The 21733-nt window shown below is 64.1% G+C and overlaps 1 protein-coding gene across 4 annotated transcripts; it reads left to right on the top strand.

Annotated features, from left to right (window-relative positions):
* Nucleotides 1-1541: 1541 nt before the first annotated feature.
* Nucleotides 1542-21092, top strand: PEAR1 (platelet endothelial aggregation receptor 1). 4 transcript variants are annotated; one of them, XM_054507871.2, is made up of 24 exons: nucleotides 1542-1648; nucleotides 9097-9193; nucleotides 10500-10639; nucleotides 11293-11397; nucleotides 11741-11841; nucleotides 12522-12614; nucleotides 12847-13090; nucleotides 13777-13894; nucleotides 14060-14196; nucleotides 14268-14480; nucleotides 14737-14911; nucleotides 14996-15116; nucleotides 15823-15986; nucleotides 16081-16183; nucleotides 16318-16464; nucleotides 16654-16779; nucleotides 17655-17783; nucleotides 17883-18011; nucleotides 18163-18375; nucleotides 18574-18662; nucleotides 18777-18912; nucleotides 19056-19130; nucleotides 19220-19468; nucleotides 19893-21092. In XM_054507871.2, the coding sequence occupies exons 3-24, from the start codon at nucleotides 10542-10544 to the stop codon at nucleotides 20042-20044; spliced, it is 3117 nt and encodes a 1038-aa protein (XP_054363846.1). In that variant the 5' UTR covers nucleotides 1542-1648; nucleotides 9097-9193; nucleotides 10500-10541; the 3' UTR covers nucleotides 20045-21092. The 4 variants fall into 4 exon arrangements, with proteins under 4 accessions (XP_054363846.1, XP_054363848.1, XP_064449817.1 ...); XM_064593747.1 differs by lacking the exons at nucleotides 1542-1648; nucleotides 9097-9193 and adding exons at nucleotides 3916-4001; nucleotides 4217-4291; XM_054507873.2 differs by lacking the exon at nucleotides 9097-9193 and having other exon boundaries at nucleotides 1570-1648.
* The last annotated feature ends 641 nt before the right edge of the window (nucleotides 21093-21733 follow it).

The following is a 21733-nucleotide window of genomic DNA, read 5'->3' on the forward strand; positions in this document are numbered from 1 at the left end:
GTGGTGGTTACACGGGATAACACATTTGTCAAAACTCATCAAACTAAGACATCAAACCAAGTGAATAAGCCAGACACAAAAAGACAACTATTGTATGATTCCACTTTTGCCACGTACCAGGAGTAGTCGAATCCATAGACACAGAGTAGAATAGAGGTGACCGGGGGCTGGGGGAAGAGGAGGAGTGGGGAGTTAGCATTTAATGGGGACAGAGTTCGAGTTTGGGGTGATGAAAGCGTTATGGAGATGGATGGTGGTTGCACAATATGGATGATTTATGTCACCGAACTGTACACTTTAAAATGGTTAAAATGGTAAATTTTGTTATGTAGATTTTGCCATAATTTAAAAAATCTTAAAAAGTGTCATCGAACAGTACATTTTTAAGTGGATACGTTTTTTATGGTTTGTCAGTCATACCTCAGTAAAGTTGATTTAAAAAATCTCCAAGGAGGAGTGTTCCTGCCTTGCTCTTTCTGAACTATTGTAGCTTTTTTTTTTTGTGGCAGGCGGTGCAACCTGGGGCGGGAGCCCAGACCACTGCAAAGCCACTTAGTGGCATCCTAACCGGGCGGGACAGCCGTCTCATCCTGTAAATGAAACCGATCTCGAGTTAAGAATTCCTGCCTTCGGCTCAGGTCATGATCCCGGGGTCCTGGGATCGAGCCCCGCATCGGGCTCCCTGCTCGGCGGGAAGCCTGCTTCTCCCTCTCCCACTCCCCCTGCTTGTGCTCCCTCTCTCGCTGTGTCTCTCTCTGTTAAATAAATAAATAAAAAATCTTAAAAAAAAAAAAAGGATTCAATGACGCAGTCCACCTGAAGGGCTAGCGAGGATGAAAGCAAACGGTACTCGTCACAAAAATGGTCTGTGTCCGCTCAGAGACCTTGCAGTCCCAGGCCCCAAGAGTGGGGCGCGGGTGCGCGCTGTGGCCGCCAGGTGGCGCCCGGCAGCAGGCGGGCTCCGGGCAGGGGTGGAGGCTGGGCCCAGGGTCGCCGCGGGTCCGGGGCTCCTCTGGCCCGAGCGGAGGAGGGGACATTGGGCCGCGGCCCGCCTCGGGTCCCGCGGTCGCCGGACCGCCCAGGGAAGGTGCCCGCTGCAGACGGGCTCTTTGGCCCCCGTCACAGCCCCACTTTGCAGACTGGAAGGCTGAGGCGCGGGAGGCGGAGCAACCCGGGGCCCTGCTGCTGCTGGGGAACCAAGAGGGTCCCGGCTCCGGGGACCCCCCTTCCCCACCCTCCCCGCTCCAGGGCAGGCTGCCACCCCAACACCTCCCTCGGCTCCCGGCGCCCTCAGCCTCCCAACGCCTCCCTCCTCCGGCGTCCCCCTCTCCAGCCGTCCCCAGCCCCCTCCCCCGGCGACCCCAGCCCCCGGCTCCCCCAATCGCCCTTCCCCGGAGCCCCCAGGCCCCCAGCGTCCCCTTCCCCCGGCATCCCCCGCCCCGGGCGCCCGTAGCCCCCTTCCCCGGCTCCCCCAGCTCCCGCGTCCTCCCCGGTGCCCCCTCCACATTTCCTGCCCCGCTGGGGCCCGGGGCCCGCCCCCTTCCTGCCCCGCCCCGCCCCGCGGGCCACGCGCCCCGCCTCCCCGCCGTCCCCTCCTGGCCGCCGGGCGGTCCCCACCCGAGGCCGGCGACAGCCCGGGTCCAGGCAGGTGAGTGACTGCGCGCCCCCGCGCGCCCCGCGCCCCCTCTGCCCCGGGGCAGGGCTGCGGATGGGGGGTTCTCCTGCGTGAGGGTGGGGGCCGCGGAGGGGCCGAGGGCACTGGGGTGGCCCTCTCCGGGGGACAGCACGTAAGTGGCATGCAAATGAGGCCTCTTCCCGAGGCCCCCGGAGCGACTTGTGGGGCGGGGGGCGCGGAGGGAGGGCGGCCGGAGAGCCGGGTACCAGGTCCTCTACTAGGCTGAGGGGAGCCTTGAGAGCGCCCACTCTGGAATCAAGGCCGCTTGAGTTCGAACCTCCACTCTGCCCCTTCCTGGCCGTGGGTCCTCTGAGCCTCAGTCGCTCTTTCTAAGAGGGGACTCACAGAGCACAGTGCCTGCCCGTGGGGTTGTTGGAGGCTCCGGGGAACAAAAACTTGTCTCCTCTTAGCACAGCGCCTGCTCGGGGCTATTGTTCCTGCCGCGGGTGCTAAGACCTGACCTGACCCGGCAGGAGCGCTAGGGACGCGGCCAGGTGTACAGCTCCTTGGCGCCCCTGGCTTTGCCAGTTTTGAGCTCGAGAAGTTGGCCGCAGGTCTCCCGTCCCGCGTCTGCATCAGCAGAAAGCCTTGGGGGGGCGGGGGCAGATCATTTGCGGTGGCAAGGCTGGGGTGGGGGTGGCCGGCCCCAGGAGCCGGGGCCCTCATAAGGCCACCCCTCAGCCCTACCCATCTCTGGCCTCCGTGCTGGATCCTCGATCTCCTGTCCTGACCTTGCATGAGTGGCCTCTCCCGGGGCTGGGCTGTGACCCCAGTCCCCAGGGATGGGAACAACTTGTGGTGGCCCGAGGTTCCCAGGCTCGGCCAGACGTCTGCTCCAGGCAGGACTGGGCAAGGGGTCAGCTCTCAGCTGGGCCTGGGCAGGGGGATGGTGCGGCCAGGGGGCTCTTCCCTGAACCCCAGCCCACCCCTCCACACTCTAGTGCCTGTGTGCATTTGCATGTGAGCCAGTGTGGGGGCAGCCTTCCTGTCCCCGGTCCCCTGCTGCACCTCTCCCACGTCTGAAGCCCCCCACGTCTACCCAGCCTCCTTGCCTGCGCCTAGGAGCTGGGTGGGAGGCCAGGCTCACCTCTCTGGCCCCCTCTCCTCACTGGGAGGTGAAACCCAGGGCTGACATCTTTCTTCACTCCCCTACCCCATTCCCTATCAGACTTTCCCAGAACAGGAAACTGGCTTTCCAGGCAGACAGAGGTCACTGCACTGCTGTCTGCCTGCCCCCCACCCCAAGCTGCTGGGGAGGGTGCTGGGGTCAGGCTGCTGGGGTCTGGCAGGGCAGCCGCTGCTGTGCTCTCCAGCCTCTCCTTGGCGTGGCCTGGGAAACACTGAGAAAGAGCCTCCCTGGACGCAGGAGGGCCTGGCCATTCTAGCCCTGAAGTCTCAGCCCCGAAGTCCTAGCCCCACCGTCCTAGCCCCAATCCTAGCCCCAAAGTCTTAGCCCCGAAGTCTTAGCCCCGAAGTCCTAGCCCCGAAGTCTTAGCCCCGAAGTCCTAGCCCTGAAGTCCTAGCCCCGCCATCCTAGCCCCAATCCTAGCCCCAAAGTCTTAGCCCCGAAGTCTTAGCCCCGAAGTCCTAGCCCCGAAGTCTTAGCCCCGAAGTCCTAGCCCTGAAGTCCTAGCCCCGCCATCCTAGCCCCAATCCTAGCCCCGAAGTCTTAGCCCCGAAGTCTTAGCCCTGAAGTCCTAGCCCCGAAGTCTTAGCCCCGAAGTCCTAGTCCCGAAGTCCTAGCCCCAAAGTCCTAGCCTCGAAGTCTTAGCCCCGAAGTCCTAGCCCCGAAGTCCTAGCCCCGCCGTCCTAGCTCGGGAAGGTGTCGGCACCATGCCTGGCACATAATCGGGCACGGAGAGGCCAGCAGGAGGAAGGGGAGACCAGGAAGGAGAGAGAAAGGCAAAGATGGAGATATAAGGAGAGATAAGAGAACAGAGACAGTGACATTGCAAACAAGAGCCAGAGGGAAGAAAGGGCAGACTTCGGAAAACAGAGCAGCGACCCAGGGAAAGAACAGAAAGGGGTGGAGACAGAGGAGAGTGGGGAGTCCGAAGACCAGAGGGAAGATGGGGGTGGGCGTGGGGTGGGGGAGGATGTAAAGGGTTAGCACAGGCTTCCGGGTCCCCATCCCTGCTCTGCCCTCACCTGGCTGTGTGACCTGTGGGGCAGATTGTTTACCTTCTCTGGGATATTTCTATATCTATAGAATGGGAAGCACAATAGCACCTACTTTTCAGGACTGCGGAGAGAATGAGCAGAAATCATCTGGCCCACATTTAACGAGGGCTGGAGATACAGCTCTCCCACGCGAGCCAAGACAGAGGTCTCTAGAGGGAACCGGCATGTGGGGGGCTCTGGAACATGGGGCCTCCTGGGTCCCCTCCCCTCTCTCTGTCTCCCACCCCCCCATAGGGCATCAGGGGCCCAGTGCCTCTGATTTCGGGGGAAGCGTGTGGGTGGCCAGGGAGGGGGCGGCGTCCCAGGCCCGAGGCCCGGGATAAGGGTGCAGGCCGTGAGGGCACACCTCCTCCTCCCCAGGTGACTCAGAGCCTTGCAGGACTGTGCGCTCATCCGTTAGGAACTCAGAGGCCGCTGGAGGAATGCCTGCTGGAGGTCAGGAGGGCAGTCTGGGGCTGCCTTTCACTCTATAAGGGTGGAGGCTTTCTATGAACTCCCCCAGTTTCCGGCGTCTTGCCAGTCCTGGGTTTGAGGGCCCAGGGCTGCTGCCTGAGGGGCCGAGGTCGGGGGGAGGCCACGTCCTGGGGGCCGGGCATCCCTGCATGCCCTGCTGGCCGGGGCCGGGGACAGTAGCGAGGAAGGTGAGGAAGGCAGGAAAGCACCCTGAGCCCATAGAGCTCTGTTCCAGTGGGGAAGACTAACCTTGATAAAGGCATAATGGTCATGGCGCAGGCGCCCAGCCTGCTCATGGCCTCGGAGAGGAGCGGATGGAGGCTGCCCAGCCTGCTGGGGAAGCCAGAGCACAAACCTGCAGTCCCAACACCGGCCCCAACCAGGCCAGCAGACCCCAAGGCTTCCACGGGCTGTGGACTCCTGGCTTGGCCTGGGTCGGCCCCACATGCCCCCAGAGGAGGGACACGGGTGCTGGCCCTTTGGCTGGGGCCTGGGGAGGTGTTGGAGCCGGCCCCCAGGGAGAACGGCCCAGGGCCCCTCTGGGCCACGGGGGCCTGCAGGCCGGCACTCAGGCCGGGAGGAATGCGGCAAGTGTGCGGCCCGGGCGGCGTCCTGGAAGGGGCTGGGAGGGGGGACCGCTGGCCGGCCTGGCTCCTGGTGCCCTTTCCTGTGGTGGTGGTGTGGGGAGCCACAGACAGCAGCGGTGGCCAGAGAGGAGTGGCCCTTTCTGAGGGTATCTGGGGGTGGCAGGGAGCGGGGGGCCAGAAGGGGAGTCCCTCCCGGCCTGTGTCGCCTGGGGGTTCCCCTCCACCCAGTGCTGTATTCTTTGAACCCGATTCTAATCCCGCTGCTGCCGCTGAGCACCAGTTGGCCCCGGGCAAGTCGCTTTCCTGAGACCTCTGTGGCCCTCCCGGGACTGAGGACGGCAGACGGCGGCACATGTAGGCCGTGGCCGTGGCGGGCGGGCCTGGCATTGGCGCCAGCCTCCAGGAGGCACGCGATAGACGTTCGGTGAATCAGAATCCCCGCAGTTTCCCTGTTTCCTGATGAGTAAACAGGTCGGACTGAGGACCCTCTAGCTTCTGTTTCCTGAGCCACAGAGAACACAAGGCCGGCCCCTCACCCCTGCCCTCTTCCCGCCCAGCCTCTGGCCAGCACACAGGCTTCCTGTCCCTCCATCCGGCAGACAAGCCTGGAGTGCCTGGCGGCCTGGCTGGATGTAGGCGGGGCTCTGTGCCTGTGTGTGCAAGCATGGACACGTGTAGACTCAGTGGCATGGGGGCCGGGGTGCATCCCTGTGTGGGGGTCTCACTGCTGAGTGGGGAGGACTAAGTGATCCTGTCTCCATGGCCAAGATGGGCTTGGAAAGGGCACAGAGAAACAGACGCAGACAAGGGAGGTAGACCCGGGGCCAGGCCCCCGTGGCTAAGCTGAGACATGGCTTGGTGAGCTTCCGCTGCACGCCGAGGGTGGATGCCCTTGTGCAGAGAACGCACCGCACAACCGTGCTGTGCCTGGCAGCCGTGATAGAGGAAAGGAAGAAGAGGGGCGCCTGGGTGGCTCAGTCGGTGGTGGCGACTCTTGATTTTGGCTCAGGTCGTGATCTCAGGGGCCATGAGATGGAGCCCTATGTCTGACTCTGCGCCCAGCATGGGGTCTGTTGGAGATTCTCTCCCTCTGCTCCTCGCCCTGCTCTCTCTCTCTCAAAACAGATAAATAAATTAAAAAAAAAAAAAAAGGAAGGAAGGAGAGAGGCAGAAAGACACAGACCAAGAAACTGATGAAGACAAAAAAGGCAGAAAGCAGAGAGGTTTTTTTTTTTTTAAGGACTTTATTTATTCTTACTTGAGAGAGAGAAGAGGGGCAGAGGAAGAGGGAGGAAGCATCCGAGGCTGACTCTGCGCCGAGCGTGAGCCTAACATGGGGCTCGAGCTCACGACTGTGAGATCGTGACCTGAGCCCAGTCGGACGCTCCACCGACTGAGACCCCCAGTTGCCAGAAAGCAGAGAGTTTTTGATGAGGAACAGAACAAAAACAAAAGGAAGAGGCCAAGAGCCTAGAACTTGGGGGGTTCTGTCTGTGCCCCCGCACACTGCAGAGCAGCTTCTGGTCTGAGGCTCTGCTCCAGGATGGTTACCGGCCCTAGCGGTTCAACCCCCACTGCACCCCGCGAGCTGTGGGGGCCACTCTCCCATTTTACAGAGGGGAATCGAGGCTTACAGGGCTCAGGTGACATGCCTTGTTAAGTACTAGGACCTCTGGACTCTGCGACGGGAGGGGGACACAGAGAGATGGGAGAAGGGGCTGGGGGCGCCAGGGATTGGCGCTCAGGCTGGGGGCTGGGGGCAGCAGAAGCCAGGCGTCCTGTCTCAGCAACCTGCTTTGGCTTGAAGATGTACCTGGCGGGCAGCCCATTGTTCTGAGGGATCAGGTTTTGTGGGGGGGCTGGCCCCCTCCCACCCCCATTTCCCTCCTCTGTGTCAGCAGCTAAGGCCCCATTCCCGGATCATCCTGGGGGTTCTTCAGAAAAAACCAAGAAACAGCTTTTCTTGGAATTAATACCCAAAGGGTATGACAGGGCCAAGGGCAGTGGGGATGGGGACAGGGTGTGGGAGGTGGGGAGACACGAACGTGAATTGAGCATGTTAGGGATCTCGCAGCACTTCATCTGTATTAACTCCTGTGTTGATGTGCAGGACAGCTCTGCAGCTAGCACCCCCTTTTACAGAGGGGGGCTGAGAACTGTGATTCGTTGCCCAGCTCAGAGGCTGTCCTCCGCTGTCCCCCTCCCAGAGAAGAGTTGGGGAGGGGAGCCGGCGGGGAAGGCCCTCCTGCTCTCGCCTCCTACCAAAACGATGATCACCTCCTGTCCACCAGGAGCTCTGCCCCCTCCCGAAGACCCAGACTCTTTTCCCTCCTGCTAAGGGGGCTGGGGCAGCAGAAGAACAGGGGCTCCCCACCGGAGGGAATCAGGCTGAGCGGAAGAAGGGCTGGGGCCAGCTGCGTGTGGGCCTGGAGGCCCCCGGGGCAGGGCTGGGGGAGGCCGTGCTCCACTCCGGCCTGGCAACTCGGGGCCTGGCCAGGGGCCCAGCTGCCTTGCATCTCGAGGTGGAGGAGAGAAGCTCCACTCATTCTTGACTGCAAACATATCCCCGTTCCCACGCCTCTGGTGTGTTCTGTGGCGGGGGCCCCCCCTTCTCCTGTCCGCCCCCTTCCGGCTCCCCCTCTGCATAACTGAGACTGTTACAGAGAGATGCAAAGCCCCTGGGATTCCCCGCCTGGGCTGCATTGATGGGAACCACCGGGACCTCGTGCCAGCAGTCTGGGTTTGGATCCCGGCGGGCTCTGTGGCCCGGGGCAGGGTGCTTACTCCTGCCAGTGCTCTCACCTGTCAAACAGTGCTGCCTCCCGTGGGGGACCGAGGGCAGCCTGACATGAGACCTGGGAAATGGCGCGGCTCCCCACCTTCCTCCACACAGTAAAGGATGCCTGGGCCACCTGAGCGTTCTTGGAAGGGAAGGTGTCAGGCAGGAGCCTACGGTGAGGGGGATTGGGGCGCCCTCTGTGAGTGCGGATTGGGAGCCAGAGCTGCTGATTTAAAACCGGGGTGGGGGGGAGTGTAGGCATGTGGGCCCCGGTGCTGGTGGGCCTGGGGGTGTTGGGGAGGGACAGGACCAGGGCCTCAGGTTCCCCAGCCCGTAGGGGACAAAGTCTCAGATGGAGACAAGCTGGGGGGCCAGGCTGGGGCTCTGGGCTCCTGGCCTGGCCTGGGGTCCCCCTCCTCAGGGGCTGAGGTCGGCCAGGCCAAACGCTGCCCCTCCCTGCCGGGATCCTCATCCCACCTCTCCACCTCTCCCCTCCCTGCGGACCACCCACTGGTCTCACCGACCCCACTTCCAGCCCTGCTCCTGACCCACTGGGCCCCCTGTGTACTCTGGGAGCCCGAGGCCCTTTGGGAAAGGAGAATCCCCCACCCCTCCAGCCCCTGATCACCCGTTATCAAGGTCAACCCTGGGATGGGGGTTGGAGCCCTCCTAACCCTCCCCTGCCCACCTCCTGAAGCCGGCAGGTGAACCATTTCCTCTAGACGTTGGTTTGGGGGCAGTGACTGGTGGGAGGGGCTGATGTGAAGGCCCCTGGCCCTGCCACAGGTCCTTCCTGCTGTGGGGTGTGTGCCCCCCCACAGCCTCACGCTCTGGGGACATGGGTCCAGGAGAGGGGGGTGCAGGGTGGCGATCTGGATCTGGATCCCTTCAGACCGAGCCCCAGTCTGAGGACAGCTGAGGGCCCAGGCAGAGGGCAGTGTGAACACAGGGTGGAGGTGGGAGGTGTGTGAAGGCTCAGGATCCTGCCAGGGCGCAGCCAAGGGAGGCCCCGCGGGGACGAGGTCAACTGGGAGCCCACAGGGTGGGCCCTGGAGGCAGGCCTGGACCTGGGAAGGTGGCCCGTGCAGGGCAGGGGTGGAGGGGATAGTTTGGGGATGGTGGCAAAAGGAGCCAAGTCTGTTTGGGAGGGGGATGGGGGGATGCAGAGGTTGCGGTGGGGGGTTTGCCCCCCGGGACAGACATTCATGACTGAGGCCTGGCTCTCTGAGGACAGGCTGAGTCTCCCCCTCACCCCTTCAGACGGGGCCTGTGTGCTCAGCTCAGGAGACAAGCCGCTGGCCCTGTCCCCTGCATCCCACCCTCTGAGTTCAGGGTTGGGGAGCAGGGAGCCCATGACCCCACTCCCTGCTGCCCTCCCCCCCACACGCACACGCCAGCCAGGCTTGATTTCCTGTTTTCAGGCTCCATATCCTGAGCGCTGGGATCCCCCAGGACACTGCCAGGCCCCCCAGGCCCTACCCCTGGCTCCTGAGAGTTTCTCAGACCACAGGGTGCCTGGTGAGTGCCCCGAGGACTGAGGGTGGGGGAGGAGCACCAAGGAGGCCAGTGGTGGACGCGTGCCCTGGGGGAGCTGTGACAGGGCCACCGGTCATCCCGCAGGGGGGCAGCAGAGGGTGACATGGGGTTAAGTCGGGGCGCATCTCTCTCCCTCGACTTGGAGGGCTGAGAGCGGCTGGGGGGCCCTGGGAGTGTGTGGGTGGGGGGCGTGGGGTGGGGCCAGGCAGCAGGCATTCCAGAGATACTCAGGGGGGGAAGGGGCCAGCAACCGCGACCTTTCTCTCTTCTCAGGGAAAATTATAAGCAGATGTGGGCGCCTCAGGGAGGCAGGGAGCCGGGAGGCAGGGCAAGTTTTAGGAGCATGGAACACAATCTGACTCGGACTGCGGGGGTGGGTACTCAGGAGCTCAGCCCCTCCTGAGCCCTGCTGAGGTCCTGACCGGCTCCCCACCCGCCTGGGTGAGGCCAGGGCGGAGGAAGAGGCCGAGAGGAGTTGCTTCCAGATGGCTGAGGCGGTGGTCGGAGGGAGCTGGGGGCCGCTTACATCTGAGGCCGGCCTGGGGGCCGTAGCCCTGGGACTTGGGGGCAGTGGTGCGCTGCTGGTGGGGTGGGGATGGGGTTGTCCCTGGTTTGTGGTGTTTGGCAGTGTCCCTGGTGTCAATAATCCCCCCCGAGCGAGCGTGATTTCAGGCTCCTAACGTGTCCTCTCTGGCCGGGCACTGTTGGCTCCCGGAAGCCCGTGGACATGCACCAGACACCAGTGGTTAGGAGGGGCCTCCTTCAAGGTCACCCAGACCGGCCCTACTCCCAGCCCTCTTAGCTGCCGGCCCCCAGCTGCATCAGAGGGGTTTTGGCCTCCGCCTGCATGCATGCAGTGACAGGAAGCTCCCCTTCGAGTGGCCGGTTCCACGACAGGCTGCTGTGCCTGGAAATTCTTCCTCCAGCGGAGCCCTGGTGGGCCTCCCGCATGATTTCCCCACTGGCTCCAGCTTCCCACCTCCACACCAGCATCCCTGTGCCCTGGGCAGGGGGTGGCCAGGGCTCAGAGATCCAGGGCAGGAGCCCCGCCTCTAGAGGCCCTGGGCCCTGTGTGAGAGAATGGTGCTGGGAGGGGTGGGGGCAGTCTGCAGGGAAGGAGAGGTGTCACTTCGGGGAGACTTTAAGAGGTGAGGACTCAGGAGAAGAACGGAGGGAGGACGGCCAGGCAGAGGGAACAGCCACCTGGTCAGGGATGCGACCTTGGGAGCAGAGCCCTCCCATGACGGCAGCCTCGGGTATTCTGCACACCCCCTTCTGGTCCCTGCAGATACTCGGTGGCCCGTCACCTGCCCCAGCGCCTGGCCTCGCAATGCTACCCCCTCTGTGCTCCCTCCTTCTGGCCCTGGGCCTGGGGCTGGCTGGAGCCCTCAACCCCAACGACCCCAACACCTGCAGCTTCTGGGAAAGGTAAGGGGCCCTTGCTGCTTCCCCAGCTCCCCTACTGTCTATGGGGTCTCCTCTCCCTCTCCTTCCCTGCCTCCCTGCCTCTCCCCAGCTCCCCCCCATCCCTCCTGATTCTGCCCCTGCTCTCTCTCCTCCCCTGCATGGGCTACCTCTGACCCTGTCCCTTCCTCATCCCTGTCCCCTGGTCCCTGTGGGAAGCTGGCTGCAGGACAGAGCACAGGGTGGGAGCCATTCACTATGGAGCAAGCAGGGGGCCTGGTTCCGGGGGAGCAAAGGGGACAGGGTTGGGGAACGAGGCCCAGGTTGGGGTTTGGCCAGAAATGCTTCACCCATCTCCATCAGCTGCGCCCAGCAATCAATTCTAGCTCAATCTCCCCTGTAGGGAGGAGGAGGAGGGAGAAATGGAATGCTCTGGTCCAATAGGGCGAGGAGGGGGCAATGATGGGGGGTGTCCCAGGAATATTCCAACTCTGGGAGGACCCCTCCAAACGGAGGGGGCCAGGATAGGCATTCCTCCTAGGCTTGGGGGAGCAAACCCCCATGTTGGGGCAGCATTCCTCAGCATGGCCAAGCCCTCATACCTCTGCTTCCAGAGTGCCCTGGGGCAGCCAGGCCTCCCCCCAACACTGAGCCCTGGCCCCATCCCTGTCCTGCAGCTTCACCACCACCACCAAGGAGTCCCACTCCCGCCCCTTCAGCCTGCTCCCTTCGGAGCCCTGCGACCGGCCCTGGGAGAGCCCCCACAGCTGCCCCCAGCCCACGTGAGTGCCCACCCGTCCCCCCGCCGTGGGCTGCGTGCTGCCTCAACGGGCCCTGGGCCTCCACAGCCTCATTCTCTTCTCGGAAACGTTGGAGTGCCGAGGAAGCACTCAAGGGGTGGGGGGGCTTGTGTGGGCTTGTGTGGGCCTGTGTGCGTGTGTGTGTGTGGGGGGGTTGGGGGGCCAGTGAGGGAATGCTCCTTTTGTGCCCCCCACCCTGCCTGGAGTGGTGAGCCTTGCCCGGATTCCCCAGTGCCACACGGTGGTGCCACAGGGTGGTGCCACACGGTGGTGGGGTGGCCGGCCTCAGCAGGGGGCACTGAGGGCCACCTTCGGGGTCCCCTAGGGTCGTCTACAGGCCGGTGTACCGCCAGGTGGTGAGGACAGAGCACCGCAAGCGTCTGCGGTGCTGTGTGGGCTTCTACGAGAGCCGGGGCACCTGTGTCCGTGAGTCTGGGTGGGGCCAGGGAGGGGGAGAGGGAGGGCCCAGCGCCCGCTTCCCTGCCCCCTCGGGGCTTGTCCTCGCCCCCTCCCCCAGCAGCTGCCACTAGCCTCCTCTGTCCTGGCTGACCCCATGTTTCTCCCTGCGCTTCTCTCCCTGTGTTTGAGCATCTCTGTCTCTGTCTGTCTGTCTCGGGGCTGCCTTCGTGTCTCTCTGTCACTGAGTCTCTGTCTCTTCCCATCCCTGTCTGTCTGTTGCTGTCTGTCTTTGACTTGTCACTGCCCAGGCTCTCCTGCCCGGCCCCCCCATGCCCCGAGACCCCCGACAGGAGCCTGCTCTGCCTCTCTCCCCCTTCCCTCATCCCATAGAGACTCCTACCCAGCGCGACCCACTCCCCGCCGGCCGCCCGCTCTCTGCACACAGCCAAGTCTGGTCCCGCCCGGGAGCCCCTCTCTGTTTTCCCAGCCTGGTGCTTGGAGAAGTCGCACTGAGGGGCTGGGGAGCCTGGAATCGGAGCCTTTGTCAAGTTCTGGCCTGGGTTGCTGGCCCTGTCTTCTGTGGCCGCTTCTCCGAGGCAGAAGTGCTGCTCTGGGAGGGCCAGGCCCCCAGGGCCCGGCTGGCTTCGGAGGAGGAAAGGTGGGTGGGGGCAGGGGAGGCGTCCCTCACTCCCTCCATCTCTGCGCAGCGCTCTGCGTCCAGGAGTGCGTCCACGGCCACTGTGTGGCTCCCGATCGGTGCCAGTGCGCGCAGGGCTGGCGGAGTGGTGACTGCTCCAGTGGTGAGTGCCGGGCGGCTGCGGGGGCGCGGGACGGGCTGCACCCTCCTGACCGCGCACGGGTGCTTAGTCCCCTAGGACAGGCGCCCCAGAGCCCCTCGGCGGCCAGCTGCCTTTTCTGAGGTGTGGCACGGGGCACGGGTGTGGGGGGCGGGCTGGGACACAGAGCCGGGGACTGAGTGGACGTTGGGGGGGAGACCCCCGGTGACCCCCTTCTCCCCTCCTCATCCTGCAGCGTGTGCCCCAGGCATGTGGGGGCCTCAGTGTGACAAGCCCTGCCACTGCGGGAACAGCAGCTCCTGTGACCCCAAGAGTGGAGCCTGCTTCTGCCCCTCCGGCCTGCAGCCCCCACGCTGCCTCCAGCCCTGCCCCTCCGGCCAGTACGGTCCTGCCTGTCAGTTACCCTGCCAGTGCCACGGAGCGCCCTGCGACCCCCGGACCGGAGCCTGCTTCTGCCCCCCAGGGAGAATGGGGCCCAGGTGCATAACGGGGTCGCAGACACAGGACCACATGGGCACACGTGGGGATAGGAGGGGACTCGGACTTGGTCCCAAATGGGACAGAACGGAGAGGCCGAGGTCCTCGTCCCAGCTCTGCCCCTGGCGAGTTGAGCAACCCCGAGCCAGTCGCGGAGTCGTCGTGAGCTGTTCCCTGTCTCAGATGGCAACAGTATCATGCTCCCGGAAGGCTCGCTGTGCAGACGAACCTGCACGTGTGTGGGCGGGCGTCGCAAAGTGGGGCTGACACGGTCCCAGAGAAGCCTGTCGAAAGGAGGTGCGGGGCCAAGCGGGGGGAGACGCACTAGGTAGAGATGCACCGGGCCTCACAGAGCAGCTCCAGAGGGGAGCCCTCTGGGGCAGAAAAACTGGCAGGCAGTTGCAGCCCCTCCCCCCGCAAGAGCAGGAGCAGAGTGGAAGGGGCACACGCCCATCTGGGGTGCTGGCTGTCCCCACCGTGTCTGGTCCGGAAACCTTTCCTTTCTGACTCCTCCCGTCCCCGACAGGGAAGGCGGGTGGCACCCGACAACTGGATGCCACACTGAGCTCTGAGGTCAGGATTTGCTCCTTGACCTCAGGGAGCCAGGGGGCAGGGGGCCAGCCCTTGGAGGCAAAGGGGCGGCTGGTGCTGCTGGCGCCCACCCTGACCTCGCCGCTTTGCCCAGCAGCTGTGAGACGTCCTGTCTCCCGGGCACCGTTGGCTTCTGCCCCAGCACCTATCCCTGCCACAATGGGGGTGTCTACCAGGCCTCCCAGGACTCCTGCAGCTGCCCACCTGGTTGGATGGTAGGAAGGGTGGGGCCTGAGCCGATGGGGTGCTTCTCTGCGGGGCTGGGAGGAGGAAGTGTGTGAAGGGGGTGGGCTCTGTGGACCCTGCAGGGGTTTGAGGTATGGGGGTATCAAGGGGTCCTGTGCCCATGGGGAGGGGCTGTCCATCTTCCACCTCTCCAGGGCACCATCTGCTCCCTGCCCTGCCCAGAGGGCTTCCACGGACCTAACTGCTCCCAAGAGTGCCACTGTCACAATGGTGGCCTGTGTGACCGATTCACTGGCCAGTGTCGCTGCGCTCCGGGCTACACGGGGGATCGGTGAGTGGCTTTGGCGAGGGCGGGAGCGGCGAGGGGACGGGCGCCGCCAGGCTCACTGGGCAGGCCCCCAGGTGCCGTGAGGAGTGCCCCGTGGGCCGCTTCGGCCAGGACTGTGCCGAGACGTGCGACTGCGCCCAGGGCGCGCGCTGCTTCCCGGCCAACGGCGCGTGTCTGTGCGAACACGGCTTCACCGGCGACCGCTGCACCGAGCGCCTCTGCCCCGACGGCCTCTACGGCCTCAGCTGCCAGGAGCCCTGCACCTGCGACCCGGAACACAGCCTCAGGTGTGCCGCGGGAGCGCGCTCAAGGCTCGGACGCCAGTGGGGGAGGACTTGGGTGCTGAAGCCGCGGAGGCCGGCCCGAGGGCGGGACAGGTGTCACAGGAGGGGGAGGGAGGGGCCTCGGGGCGGGGGAGGGGGCGGGGGCGCGCTCGGAACGGTCCCGCGGTTCGGCGAAGCCCCGTGCCCGCCGCGCGAGGGGCCGGGAGCCCGGGGAGCGCGCGCGGACCCCGTCCGACGGCGCCGCCCGCTCCCGCCGCAGCTGCCACCCGATGAGCGGGGAGTGCTCGTGCCTGCCGGGCTGGGCCGGCCTGCACTGCAACGAGAGCTGCCCGCAGGACACGCACGGGCCCGGCTGTCAGGAGCACTGCCTCTGCCTCCACGGCGGCGCGTGCCAGCCCGACAGCGGCCTGTGCCGGTGCGCGCCCGGCTACACGGTGAGGCGCGGCGCGGCGCGGCGCGGACCCGGGGGGGCAAGGCGGAGGGGCCGGGCCGCCCCCTCACAGGCCCCCCGCCTTCAGGGCCCGCACTGCGCCAGCCTCTGCCCCCCCGACACCTATGGAGTCGACTGCAAGGCGCGCTGCTCCTGCGACCACGCCATCTCCTGCTCGCCCGTCGACGGCGCCTGCGTCTGCAAGGAGGGTAATGGGGCGGGGCCTCCGGGGAGAGGCCTTGGGGCGGGGCCACGGGAGAGAAGGCGGGCCCAAGGGTGGGGGCGGGCCCCGGGCGGGGTGGAGGCTGCAGGGTGAGGGCGGAGCCCGCAGGCAGCGGCTGGACGGTGGGAAAGTAGCCAGGCTACTTCCTTCCTGGAAAATCCACTTTGCTTTTCTTCAGCCACAAAAATCCTACTTGTGCTTAAAGGCCCAGGTCAGAAGGCACGTCTCGGGCGAGCATCCCTCGCCCTCAGTCATCTAGAACCACGCACTGGCAGGGCCAGGAAGGGCTTCTGAGATCCAGCCGGGTGGCCCGTTGGCAACCTTTAGGCTGCGTTCTGACGCGGATGTGTTGTATTTGGCTGGCCCTGGGTGATGTGTAACCCACCTCCGGTCTCCAGTCCCCACTCCTCCCTGTAGTCTTACACATGATCTGTGCATTTAGTTACCTGGTTTGGGATTTGCTGCCAAGCCCCCCCATTCTGCAGGAGAGGCAGGCCCCAGAGGGGAGCGGTGCACCACTGGCAGCCCCCGAGCGTGTTACCGTGTACATGCTTGCCTCCTGCGTGGGCCACGAGCACCCGCACCCCCACCCCCAGGTCGCGGCACAGAGCCTGGCACAGCTGATGCCGCGTGTGTGCTTGCTCGGGAGGGGGGCCGGATCCCCATGCCTCTCTGCGGGGCCCCTCTTCCAGGTTGGCAGCGTGGTAACTGCTCCGTGCCCTGCTCGCCCGGAACCTGGGGCTTTGGTTGCAATGCTAGCTGCCAGTGTGCCCACGAGGCAGCCTGCAGCCCCCAAACTGGAGCCTGTACCTGCACCCCTGGGTGGCACGGGGCCCACTGCCAGCTCCCCTGCCCGGTAAGTGCTCAACAGCCTGTCTGCCCAGGGGAGGGCGGGTCATAGCGACCCCCCCAGCTGACTGGCCTGCCCCGCCCTCCACTCCCTCTCCAAGAAGGGGCAGTTTGGTGAAGGCTGTGCCAGCCGCTGTGAGTGTGACCACTCTGACGGCTGCGACCCTGTTCGTGGACACTGCCGGTGCCAGGCCGGCTGGACGGGTGAGCATCGAGGTGTCCCGGCCCCAGGCCCCCCAGAGCTGGGGGATGGATCCCACAGGAGAAGTGTCCAGAAGAGCCCCTGTGGATGTGTGGGGGGGGTGCCGGCCAGGCTCACCCTACACTCTGTCCCACAGGGACCCGCTGCCACCTGCCCTGCCCTGACGGCTTCTGGGGAGCCAACTGTAGTAAGAGCTGTACCTGCAAGAATGGGGGCACCTGCGTCCCCGAGAACGGCAATTGCGTGTGCGCCCCCGGATTCCGAGGCCCCTCCTGCCAGAGATGTGAGGCTCCCTCTCCTTGCCCCCGCTCACCAGCAGGAGGGTGCAGGGCAATGTCAGATGCCAGAAGCCCCCCGCTGCCCCTCTTGGTGTCTTCTGCAGTGGGAAGGAGGGAGGGAGGGAGCTAGTGGGGTCCAGGGCTGAGCGAGGGGTGGTCCCTGCCCCCAGTCACCACCGGCCTCTTTCCCCCAGCCTGCCAGCCCGGCCGCTATGGCAAACGCTGTGTGCCCTGCAAGTGTGCCAACCACTCCTCCTGCCACCCCTCGGACGGGACCTGCTACTGTCTGGCCGGCTGGACAGGCCCTGATTGCTCCCAGCGTATGTGGCGGCTTGTGTGCGAGAGCGCATGCGTGCTGAGAGCTGGGCTGAGGACCAGAGGCTTCGGTGCCGCTGCTCCCGCGTGTGAAAGCCTCCCGGCCCACTTTGATTCAGTAGTTTATATAAAGAATACGGACGCTATATAATGACCCAGATGCTCGGGCTGCAGCTCGAGACTTGCAGAAGACAAGTCCCCTGGACCCTCTGCAGGGCGGCCTGGGAAGGGCATTATTGTCCGGGCATGGGGGGACCCCTAAGCTTGGTTTTGGACGTGTTCTTTCTTTGCTTCTGCGGTTTTCAATTTATATTTATTTATATGTGGCTTCTTCCCCCCATAAATATATAAAGAACATCACGGAACAGATTAGTCCAAAAAACAAAGTACAGCAAGTGTTAGAAAGGAGAAATGAGAAGCGGAGACCCAGAAGAAGCTGGGTGCGGGCTCAGGGGCGGCGGTCGAGGGGCGTGAGGGAGTGGAGGGTCCCCACAGAATTCGGTGCCGGCTACGGTTACAATTATTTGCTAATGTCAGGCACACAGAAATTATACCTCAAATAGTATGGACGCTTACTTCTGTCTTAGGTTAAAGAGAAAAAAAGAATCCAGAGCTAAGCAATACAGGGTAGTAATGGTGCCCTTTGCTTGTCTGGCCCTGGGCACCCCATCTCGATATGGCTATTAGATAACCAAGCGCAGGTTCAAGTGGGCAGCTGGGCATGTGATAAACATCTATGAGTCATCCGTGGGCAGCTCTGGTTCAAAACCTTGGTGTCCCAGGGAGACCAAGGCTGAGCAGATTCAATGAGGCTGGGGGCGGGGCATTCGTCCAGCGGGGGCCAGCCTTGCCCTGCCAGACAGCCATTTGTCCCCTGCAGCATGCCCTCTAGGACACTGGGGAGCCAACTGTGCCCAGCCCTGCCAGTGCCGCCATGGAGGCACTTGCCACCCCCAGGATGGGAGCTGTTTCTGCCCCCCAGGCTGGACGGGACACCTCTGCTTGGAAGGTACCCACAGAAGGGGGACTCATGCCCCGCCCCCCAGCCCAAGGAGGAGACTGCAGCTTTTGGCCCCTCGCCCCACCCGCCTCCTTGCCTCCCTCCCAGGCTGCTCTCCCGGGACGTTCGGAGCCAACTGCTCCCAGCCATGCCAATGCAGTCCTGGAGAGAGGTGCCACCCGGAGACTGGGGCCTGTGTGTGTCCCCCAGAGGACAGCGGTGCCCCCTGCAGGATTGGTGAGTTCTTCTCTAGGGCCCCGTTGTCCCCAGGGCACCAGGACCCAGACCCCTCATACTCCCGGTCTCTCTACTGGGGCCTCTCCTGTGCGTGCGCCCCTTGCGTAGCAGCAGAACCAAGACGTGCCGAGTGGCCACCCTGTCCCCCTAGGAAACCAGGAGCCCTTCACCATGATGCCTACCTCTCCGGTGACCTATAACTCGCTGGGGGCAGTGATTGGCATCGCAGTGCTGGGGTCCCTGGTGGTGGCCCTGCTGGCGCTGTTCATTGGCTACCGCCATTGGCAAAAAGGCAAGGAACATCAACACCTGACGGTGGCCTACAGCGGCGGGCGCCTGGACAGCTCCGAGTACGTCATGCCAGGTGAGCCAGCCTGGGGGTGTGGGGGGGCAAGGCTCCTGTGTCCCCACTCCGGACCTGGAAGATGGGAAGTGGGGCGCTGGAGGGGAGAGGCGAGGTCAGAGAGGCTGGTTACTGACCTGCTGGGACAGAGCAGCTCTCCTGGGCCGGGGCCTCTGTCTGACCGGCTAGGTCACCACGCGCCTGTGTCTGTCCATGCAGATGTCCCCCCAAGCTACAGTCACTACTACTCCAACCCCAGCTACCACACCCTGTCACAGTGCTCCCCGAACCTCCCGCCCCCTAACAAGGTCAGTGCCGGCGGGGGGGCGCTGCAGAGGGGTGGGCACAGACAGACTTGGTTCTCTGGGAGGCTCCATCCTGACATGCTACTCTCCCTATCCCACGCCCCCTCCCCCCATTAGGTTCCAGGCAGTCAGCTGTTTGCCAGCCTCCAGGTCCCCGAGCGGCCAGGGGGTGCGCATGGCCTGGATAACCACAGCACCCTGCCTGCTGACTGGAAGCACCGCCGGGAGCCCCCACCAGGGCCTCTGGACAGGGGTAGGAGCCTGGAGACTGAGGCCTTTGGTTGGGGTGGCCGTGTGCAGCCTGGCATCCCGCTCCATCTGAGCGTGGGAGGCTCCAGTTCCAGAGGAGGTGGGAGCCTGACCGGTCACTGCCCCCCTCCTCTCCCTCCTGCTCAGGTAGCGGCCGCCTGGACCGAAGCTACAGCCCCAGCTGCAGCAGCCATGGTGGCCCAGGCCCGTTCTCTAGCAAAGGCATGGGCAGAGAGCGGCGAGGGAGCGGGCTGAGCTGGGCGCTAGGAGCCAGGGCCCCACGGAGCCTGACTTCCTCCCTCTGTCCTTAGGGCCCATCTCTGAGGAGGGGCTGGGGGCCAGCCTGGCTTCCCTGAGCAGCGAAAACCCCTACGCCACCATCCGGGACCTGCCCAGCCTCCTAGGGAGCCCCCGGGAGAGCAGCTACGTGGAGATGAAAGGCCCTCCCTCAGGGTCCCCCCCCAGGCAGCCCGCTCAGCTCTGGGACAGCCAGAGGTGGCGCCGCCCCCAGCCACAGAGAGACAGTGGCGCCTATGAACAGCCCAGCCCTCTGACCTATGGTGAGCCCCCCTCTCCGCTGGGGCAGGGCTGACGGACGGCCAGGACAGGGAGGGGGAAGGAAGGGTCAGAGGGAGAGAGAGCAGGGGTGGCATGGCGTGGCAGCAAGAGCATGGACTATGGGCTCGGACTTGGGCTCACTCCAGGCACGATGTTTGGGAAATCACCTTGCCTCTCAGAGCCCGTGAGCAGTGGGCCTACCTCACAGGGCTGAGGATTTGAAATGGGGGTCGCACAGCACCTGACTTGTGGAGTTGGTACCTAGGAAAGAGGGGAACAAGGTTGGTGACAAGGTCAGGGTGGCCTCGGAGGAGGTCACTGGCAGCGGAGGAGGGACACACATCCATCTGGCTGTGGGCAGGAGAGGCTGCGGTCAGAAAGAGGAGGGAGGAGCCACCCCCCATCCTGTCCCCTCTCTGTCCCCAGACCGAGACTCTGTGGGCTCCCAGCTCCCACTGCCTCCGGGCCTGCCCCCTGGCCACTACGACTCACCCAAGAACAGCCACATCCCGGGACACTATGACTTGCCTCCAGTACGACACCCCCCATCACCCCCGCTCCGGCGCCAGGACCGCTGAAGGGTCAGGACGGCATGTGGGCACCAGCATGCCTGTTCTTTGCTGCCCGAGGTTGGGGACAGAGCCTGCTGGACCCTGCCAGGAGCAGGGAGAGGACCGGCAGACCGCGAATATGAGCACGTTTACTAGAGGAAGTGAATGTGGAGGGGACAGGGCCTGGCTCCCAGCTTCCAGCGCAGGACACCGTGGTCAGCAGGAAGCCCGCGTTCCCTTTCGTCCATGTTCCAACCTGCTGCTCCCCAAGGCCCCAGGGCCCTTGTGCATAAACTGGTGGGATGAATGTTGCTAGAAAAGTCTGATTTCAGATTAATGTCAAAAATGTACATTGGGTTCCTTTTCTGTGTACTCCCAGGCTGGGCTCCGTGTGTGTGTGTGTGTGTGTGTGTGTATAGCTTCAGAGGGCTTCGAGGCCCACAGCCTGTCCTGGGGCACTCACTGTGTAGTCGAGAGGCAGCCCAAACCAGTTAACTCTAGCAATAGCCTCACTGGCCTCCCTGCATCCACTTGGTACGTGCTCCAACCCACTGCTCAGAATACGAGGTGGTTACCTGACCTCCATCTGAAAGTCTTCATGGGCGCCCCATGGCTCTGGGGCCAGAGTCAAAACTGTCAGAGGCCTTAGGGGCTCTGCTGGCCTGGCCTATCTCTTCAGCCTCAGCTGGAACTGTGTTCACTGTCACTCTGTTCCAGTCACCCTGGGCTCCAGGTCCTACCGGCCACACTTCTTCCTACCACAGGGACTTTGCACATCCGTCCTCTTCTCTTTCACTCACCTGTTCACTGCTGTTTGTCCTTCACATCCTCTCTCCATGGAAGTGCCCCTCTTGCTTGGCACGGATTACAGCTGTGTGCATTCACCGGATGCCTGGAGAAGGCCCTCAGGGTACCAGCTCTCTCTGGAATGTGTTGTTTCTTCATGTGATCGTTTGATTAATCTCTGCCTCCCCCACCAGACTGCGGGGTCCTCCAAGGCAGTTACCATGTATTGTACTCAACACTGGTTCCCCTTGGCACACAGTAGGCACTCAATAAACGTTCCCCAAAAGGCTGAGTGGCTGAGTGAGCTGAAAGTACCAGGGATTAAGTGTTAGTAGGTGTTCAGGTGCGGGCGAACGGCGCGCTCTGAGCTCACAGCCCGCGAAAGTCCCGCTTCCCGAGGAGCGGCCCGTCTACAGGGCCGCCGCACAAAGGCTCAAGGCCGGCAGGTGCTGGGAGCCACAGTGGGGGAGCACAACCCTGCGGAGGCTGCCGCAGCTGGGGCGGGAAGGCAGGCGGGGGAGGGGCTACTCAAATGGGGGCCCGCCGGTGTGGAACCCACAGGGTCTACACCGCCCGAGGACACTGAATCCGGATCCACTACCACACCTCCCAGAGGCTAACTAGATGGGTCGAGAATAGAGATCCAGTGCCACGCCTTTTCCATCGGGAGCCCTCTCCTTACAGGACAGGAGGGAGAACCCCAGAAAGTGCATCTGCCCCACCGACTCTCCCTGCCTAGATCCGTCGGACTGCCGCGATCCCTAACAGGCTCCCGGCTTTCCCGAGCGCCGCTTCCCGGGTGGATTTGGAGGGCCCCTGGCCCCGCTCCTCCCTCGCGCTCGCTCCTTGGCTCCGCCCCCGGCCGTGGCTCTGCGGCGCTCCCAGGCCCCCCCGCCCCGCCCCGGCTTTGGCTCCGTCTCCGGGTTCCCC

Source organism: Mirounga angustirostris, unplaced genomic scaffold (assembly GCF_029215605.1).
Source record: "Mirounga angustirostris isolate CCGP_5_RB_7025 unplaced genomic scaffold, mMirAng1.0.hap1 SCAF_6, whole genome shotgun sequence".
In the NCBI taxonomy this organism is placed as follows: Eukaryota; Metazoa; Chordata; class Mammalia; order Carnivora; family Phocidae; genus Mirounga; species Mirounga angustirostris.